Genomic DNA, 8,046 nt, shown 5'->3' on the forward strand with positions numbered 1-8,046 from the left:
ACCACCTGCTCAATTCTAGTTCCTTTAGCCTAGGAAGACAGAGCAGCAAGGGTAAAGCCACAAAACAAGCTAGCAAGCCAGCAAGCTGTTAATCACTTCATTATTTAAATGCTATAGTGCTTGCTACATAAGAAAATCATCTGGTTTTTTTTTTACTTGTGGTATTTTTTTTTTCTTATAAATCAAGATGATCGGAAGAAAACCAACAAGTAGTTTTCCTAGCTTAAAAGAAAACATGTTTTTGATGCCAAGGAGAAAAACAGCCTTGTGTACTCAACTACGTTAGCCTTTTTTTTTTTTTTTTTTGGCCTTTGGCATGATCTGTTCCCTGATTTCACCCTAGTAGAGCTTGCTTTGAAGTTGTAGACAAATTCAATCAACCACCTGGATCACATGTGTCCCAAAGAATGTGGTTTCCCAGCTAAGAGTAATCTTTCAATCCCCTGCTCGCCTTTCACTTTGGCATTTTGACAGTCGTTGGAGATTCCTTAGGCAGCTATTTTATTTCATCCCTTGGTCACAGCAGCTCTTAATAAGAGTTTCAGAATTGCCTGTACGAAGTGCACCTTTCACCTTGCAAGGGACTGGCTCCTTTCTTGATGATTGTGCAAACGTTCATAATTACACCTTCAGGTAAACATACTGCTGTCTTCTTGGAAAACTGAGAAGCACAAAGAATGTTTATATGAAAGTCCAGCCGTTCCAAGTATCCAAGCATTGCTTTAGACACACCTGGATTACCATCCCCCGCTCATTGGCTGAGAAAGTTGCCACACCTGATTTGTAAGTTTACCTGTTATAGTCTATGGGGGGGGGCATCTCAGCCAGTCAACACTGGATTTCATCTAGCTAGAAGTAGTAGCAAAGCAGCTCTCATTTGAAAAACCACTGAGTTCCGAGTTCATCACTACAGGAAAAAGTGTTCTCTCCTGGGGCACAGAGAACCTTGCTTCCGAGCAGCCGGACCAGCTCAGGAGTCCAGTCGGATATCCCGGAAATAATGGCAACCTACGCCTTGCAAATGGCTGGACTGGTGCTTGGTGGTGTTGGCATGGTGGGCACAGTGGCTGTCACCATCATGCCTCAGTGGAGAGTGTCTGCCTTCATTGGAAGCAACATCGTGGTTTTTGAAAACATCTGGGAAGGACTGTGGATGAACTGCATGAGGCATGTTAACATCAGGATGCAGTGCAAAATCTATGATTCCCTGCTGGCTCTTTCTCCGGACCTCCAGGCATCCAGAGGACTGATGTGTGCTGCTTCTGTGCTGTCCTTCTTGGCTTTCATGACGGCCATCCTTGGCATGAAGTGTACCAGGTGCACTGGGGATGATGAGAAGGTAAAAGGTCGCATCCTGCTAACGGCTGGAATCATGTTCATCATCACAGGCATTGTGGTGCTCATCCCTGTGAGCTGGGTTGCCAATTCCATCATCAGAGATTTCTACAACCCAATAGTGAATGCTGCCCAGAAACGTGAGCTTGGAGAAGCCCTTTATATAGGCTGGACAACGGCACTGGTGCTGATTGCTGGAGGGGCACTGTTTTGTTTTGTTTTTTGTTGCAATGAAAAGAGCAGTAGATACACGTACTCCATGCCTTCCCATCGCACAACCCAAAAAAGTTATCACACGGACAAGAAGTCACCGAGCGTATACTCCAGAAGTCAGTACGTGTAGTTGTGTGTTTTTAAACTGGACCTGTAAAGCCATGCAAATGACTAAAATGTCCACTGTTTTCTAAAAATGGAACCCAAAGAAACATCGATTTGCCATTCTTGACTGCCTAACATTAATTACAGAAACTGTGCATCGGCTATTTATGATTCTATAAGCTATTTCAGTAGAATGAGATATTAAACACACTGCTTTGATTGCTCTAGGAGGTATGGTAATTTGTTTTTTAAAATGAATCATGCATCTACTATTTTTATCAGTTACTTCAAAGCAACATTGTTAAAGACTGTATTATTTTACAACTGTAATTTCTCTAGGACATAGCATTATGTATGTAGATGAGTGTGACGTTTATATCTCACATAGAGACATGCTATATGATTTTATTTAAAATGAAATACTAATCCATTACACTGAATAAATAGAACTCAACTATTGCTTTTCAGGGAAATCGGGGGTAGGATTGAAGAAGGTTAATATTAATTGTTTAAAAACAGCTTAGGGATTAGTGCTCTCCATTTATAATGAAGGTTAAATTGAAGGCTTTAATCAGCAGTGTAAAGAAAACTAAACTGCCTTCTGATATCCCCTTTTTTTAGCCTAGGAGTTAAAAATACTAACTCCTTTATCCTTTCCCTCAGAGGACTTCCTTTTCTTGTATATTAAATTAACATTTTTCAAAAGCAAATATTTTGTCAAGGGGCTTTGCATTCAAACTGCTTTGCCAAGGCTTATACTAAGAAGAAAGATAAAAGTATGGTCCAAGAAACATTAATGATTTCTGGAAAGTAAAATTTTTTTCCTCTTCAATTTTTGTAGTCGGAGAAGAAGGATGTATTTTGAAAAGAAATCATATATGTATGGGAATGTTTTAATAAGTATTTGAGTACAGACTTTGGGCTTTTATCAATATAAATAATGGGGCAGAATATATAATATGTCTGGTTTTTATCTGCTTACCAAAAAAACAACAAAAAAAATTTCTCCTCTGAGAACTTCATATGTTTCCATATGGATACCTAAGTAAAAATTTTCATTTCAATTCTGTGAAAGATACATTTCCTATGTGTTTCATAATTGTTCAGTTTTACTAAAGTCTAAAAATACTATATCTTCGTGTTTCCTCCAAATTTGATAAAACTGAATGAAATTTGAAAGTTTGTATTTACATTTGTTTAGCTTAAATTAGTGTGTGTTATTTACTTTATGACTTTTGTATTAATAAATTGTACCTTTTTATAATCACTTGACATTCTTTTGTTATTCTCCTTTTTTCTTGTTTTATTAACTTATAAAATAGTTTTTACAAACCTAACATTTTTGGTTTTCCAAATTTAAAAAGAATGCCAAAGACACATTTTAAAGATAAATTCAGCATTAATTTTGAGAAAATATAATAACCTATATAATTTAACAATATACCTTATAATCATTGGATTCATATACTGATATTTGATGTAGATAATATATTTATAATTTAAAATAGTACTGTAGATATCAACAAATCTATATATTATAAATATTATGTTTATAATATTATTAGCCATATTTTCAAAACCTCTCATAGCTATATATGTATTTCTACTTCTGAGAAATAATATTAATTAATAATAGTGGCTAAAGTTTTGGGGGAATGTATTATATACCAGCACCTCTGCTGCTTTATAAGAATTATGTTATTAAATGTTATATCAGACTGACAATGAGGAACCTCAGAACAGTTCTTTGGTTACCCAGAAGAATTGGGAGAAAAAATAAGGGCTGTCCGGCCACGTAGTTCATGCTCTTTCTCTTTAGGGAAAGTGAATTTTTTCAGCAGTGTCTACTTTATAAACTGATCTTTGTATGTGAAAATGACATGTCAAGCTACTGTTAATTGAGAAAACTGTTGGTTGTTTTATTTTTTCCATATGTTGATTTTCCCATACCTAAGTGCTAATTCATCCTAGGCAATTTTGCCCCATTGGGCCAAACATTCACGAGAGCAAAAATAAAGCAAAACTAATTGAGTACCTTGGAGAAGAAATCCAGAGGGCCAATCTTCTAAATACCAGTCTCTAATCAATCACTCCTTTATTTAGAAAGCTCCCTTGAATGTCTCAAATTCAATGTATTATCTCCCTCCTCTTTTCCCTAAAACAGAATGATAAAATTGCTTGTTTTCCTTACGGCATCACCTCGAATATCTCTGAAATCTATCTCTACTTTTCCACCTTTACCGTCATCTCATCTCTTACGTACTTAGTTGAAAAGCCTTCTAGACTTGTGTCATTGTCTGCAGAATCTTCTTCCTCCAGCTGTTGCCCCTACATTTATGTTAGTTCTTTCTAAAATGCGAGTCAGGTCCCGGTCCCATTGTGGCCAGCCCGTAACATTTCTGAGGACACCATTACCATTATCTGTAAAGTTCCAAATGCCTTAGCATACAGTAACTGACAGGAAGGGAAAATTATCTTATAATCTTTAAGAGAAATTTTATCAGAAGTATAATATCATTGTATGACCGAGATAATAACAATTATAAAGTTGATATCCAAAACCTAGAATAATTTACATACCGAACACCTCCTTTAATATTGTGAAAGAGTTACACTGGGAATTAGGAAATAATTCAATTGGTGGCAAATTACCTGTAACAGTAGGTTTTTATAACGTAATTTCATGGAAAAACAACATCATACGTCAGAAAGAACACAGGGAGGTAGAGGACATGGTGTTAAGTCCTCACCTTGTAGATAGTTGGCTTTATGATTGTGGCAAACTATAGAATCCAATGTATCTCAATTTTCTAACCTATTATTTTCCAATTACCAGATACGGGTTATAAGGTATAAGATCTAAGATTTTTTGTGTTAATGAGTTTAGAACATTAAGTATTTTGCACAAAAAAAGGCAATATGTATAATACAAAGAGAACCAGCTTTGAAAGAGTCAAATAAGTGAACCATCTTATACCCACCACCGATCAGCATTATAAATTTAGGAAAGCTCATTGGCCCTTCAGCCTTAATGCACTAGTTTATAAAATAAAGATAATACCATTGTTATAGGAAGGACGTATACAAACTATAAAGCAACTAGCCCAATGCTAGAGTGAATAAATACTGGGTCACTTCCCCTTTTATAATATTTATAACATTCTTCCTTAAAATTTCTTGGAGTTGTATGTAACATATACACATGAATAAAATAAGAAAAAATGTGGAATAAAATATTGAAATCATAATTTTTCCACATCAGGTATTTATTGTTGTCTTATTAACTGGTTATTTTATGATCAATTATATAGCCCTGGGAAATGGTTATTCCACTAAATTAAGGGAAAGATAGATGTAGTTTTATACTTTTACTATTAATATATAAAGAAAAAATTAATATGCATGCATCTTTTTTTCTTAGTAAGATTTACATAGCTTCTTTAGGATATACATTTAAAATACTTTCCATTTATTTTTCTAGTCCATTTGTCAAATCTTTAATTACTAACATTATTTACAGCACCCAATATTTCTAGATATTTTGGAAATGTTCTGTTCCAGGGGGGCCTTCTCTCTTGAATGAGTTTTTAAGAATTTGCTCAAACAAGTAAAGTTTTTAGATAATACTCAGTGCTTACCTCATTGACTCAAAAATTGCTGTATGCCTTAGTACGTTCAAGATTCCACTTTAAAAAAAAAATTAAGAAAAGAAGGTGATTACTCAAAGCTATTAACTTTTGACAATCATTTCTTTTTACACGGGAAAATCGGTTAAGTGAGGTGCCCATTACATTTTCTAAAATGTTTTAACCTTGCCAAAACATTCATGTCTCAGACAAACATACTATTATCACAGGCAGAAACAATGTGTTGTAGCGGATAGGAGTCCAGCTATGAAGTCAGACAGCTGTGTTCAAGTCCCAGCTTTGCTATGTGCAACAGTGCAGTCTTAGGCAGGTTACTTTGCCCCCTTATGCTTCGTGGTCCTCCTCTGTAAAGCGGGAATCACAATAGGATCTGAGTCTTGACACAATAGGGTTGCTGTCAAGACTAACTGAGTCAATACATATAAAAGTCCTTAGCACTATATTGGGCAATACTAAATTATGTATCAGTCTTGGCTAGTCTATCTACTTTTTCAAGCAAAATAAAACAATATCTTTTTCTCTTTTTCATGCTATACCACTTGCTAACTACACTATGAACACCCTTCTGATAATTCTATATCCAAAACGACTCCCTCATGCATTGCAAAAAAACAGTTATTAAGCTACATTAATGTAAGTATGAGGGATACAGGGGTGGCTAACACACAGTTTTTGCTTTCAAGGAATTTACAATCTAATAGGGAGAGACAAGAGTGAGAAATGTAGCCTTTATCTCATGCCTGCCATGTTTTTGTTTTTCTTTCTTTTCCTCATTGATCTTTCAAAAAGTCTATGAATTAAATATTAAATGATAACAGTGAGTCTCTGTTCTTGTTTAATTACCTTGAACTGGGGAGAATATATCTCCAGGTCTTCCATGTGGCACACTGGTCACAGTACTCTTTCTCTCTGAATCCTAGAGTGACCTCATCATCCATCTTTGCTACATTTTAATGCCCTTCTCCTTCCCCTTTCAACCTCTAGATAATTTACTGCTTTTAGTTCCTGACATCTATTACCTTCTCCTTTGGAATAACATTCTATTTTTAGACTCCTCCATTTCAATTCGCTGAGGCTCCTGCCTCGCCCTAGAGAAGGACTCTAATCAGCGTCCTTGCAACACCCTCCTCCCAACTCTGACCCAACTGCTGGAGCAAACCAGAGCAGCAGCTGGGGCCCAGCCCACAGGCACAGCCTGGAGGCTCTCTGAGAAGCGCTGCCACCTTCTGGGAGGAAAGAGAAGTACTATGTTCAACTGCAAGTGTAAGGAGAAGCAAGGGATCCCTAGTGTAGAGAGAGGCCTAAGGCCAGGCTTAAAGCTTTGCTGCGGGTGAGAGGGGCAGGAGAAAAACACAGGCTCTCTCTGCTTCACAAATAGTCATGGAAGGAGGAGGCATTTGTCCACTTGTATAGTTTTAGGGGGATAACCTTGAAACCAGAAAACCACGGGAGACTTATTTGTCCACTGGGTTCCTCCTTATCTTGGGGCCCTGGAGAGTCCTAGACCTGAGATTGAGGATACGAAAGAGCTGGGAGTGCAGAGGTTGCTTTCCAGGACCGCAGTAGAGGTTGGCTGTTGCTAATTACGACAACTTGACTTCCACAGAGAAAGAGGTCCTAGAATCATGGAAGGGACCACCAAATGGAACTCGACAACTATAAAAATGAAAGTAACTGTTAATATTGTAAATATGGCAAAGTTGATACGCAAGTTCAGAACTACTGCTTTCCCAGTCCTACGATAAGTTCAATATCTTGGGTATAGCAAAAAACAAAACAAACAAAAACCACAAAATACCTAATGGTCTAGCCTCTGGCTTCTTTCCTCTGATCATCTGCCACAGGCTCCACAGTGCCCACATTCTGGTCTTGTCAGACTCCACGTCATTTCTTTACCATCCAGAAATGCTTTCCTCCAGACCTCTGATCATCAGCAATGCCCTCATTGTCCTTTATTGTCAGGGGTGGTTGAAAACCTGGCTTTGTTCTCCTTATTCCTCCTGGCTGTACCCACTCAGCTTCCCCTGTGCCAGACCACACTGGGTTGGCCCAGTCCTGCTGTGAGACAGAAGTGTGCCAACCCCCTTGTGGGAAGAACACTTAGTCTGCATTATTGCTCTGTGGGCTTCCTTCTTGTCCTTCAAAGCACCCACGATTGTAAATCCCCTCGTTCACCTATATAGACCTAGGGGCAGCGACCTCTTTATAACTGTATGGAGCTCTTCTTCGAGGGAGGAGCTATAGTTCATTAGATGCTAATGGCAGCTTGCTAAACTCACTGTCTGTCCCTTTCACTGACTCTTTTTCCAGTGCCAATAAAATGCGTATGAAAATATTGGAAACAGAAAGAATCTTTTATAAAAAGAGAAAACATCAGAATTGAGCATTTTCCCGATTCAGAAAAGAATTTATACAATGTTCCTTACCAATGGTTTAAAAAAAAGTAGAAATACTCTCTAGGGATTAGGAGGATGGGGGGGTAAATCCACAACTAAAGGACATGGGGAGCACTGTAGGGGGGGGAAGGGCATACCTTTAACCCGCACTTGGGTGAGGCAAAGACATAAAGTGTAACCATAATGTTTGTACCCTCACAATACCCTGAAATAAAAAAAATAAATAAATAAGCTATCCAATAAAGTCATGCACCACATAACAATGTTTTGGTCAATGATGGACCACATATAAGACAGTGGTCCCCTAAGATTATATTGAATCTTAAAAATTGCTATTGCCTAGTGACACT

The 8,046-nt window shown here is 37.4% G+C and overlaps 1 protein-coding gene across 1 annotated transcript; it reads left to right on the forward strand.

Moving 5' to 3' along the window:
- The first annotated feature begins 784 nt into the window (after positions 1 to 784).
- Positions 785 to 2,604, forward strand: CLDN8 (claudin 8). The gene has a single exon (XM_012657361.1). The coding sequence runs from the start codon at positions 1,001 to 1,003 to the stop codon at positions 1,676 to 1,678; it is 678 nt and encodes a 225-aa protein (XP_012512815.1). The 5' UTR covers positions 785 to 1,000; the 3' UTR covers positions 1,679 to 2,604.
- Positions 2,605 to 8,046: the final 5,442 nt, after the last annotated feature.

The sequence above is a fragment of the Propithecus coquereli genome, unplaced genomic scaffold, assembly GCF_000956105.1.
Source record: "Propithecus coquereli isolate 6110/MARCELLA unplaced genomic scaffold, Pcoq_1.0 Scaffold54, whole genome shotgun sequence".
Taxonomy (NCBI): Eukaryota; Metazoa; Chordata; class Mammalia; order Primates; family Indriidae; genus Propithecus; species Propithecus coquereli.

Bases quoted from the DNA above. Each gene is read 5' to 3' on its own strand.
- CLDN8 (XM_012657361.1), top strand. From the start codon at position 1,001: ATGGCAACCTACGCCTTGCAAATGGCTGGACTGGTGCTTGGTGGTGTT.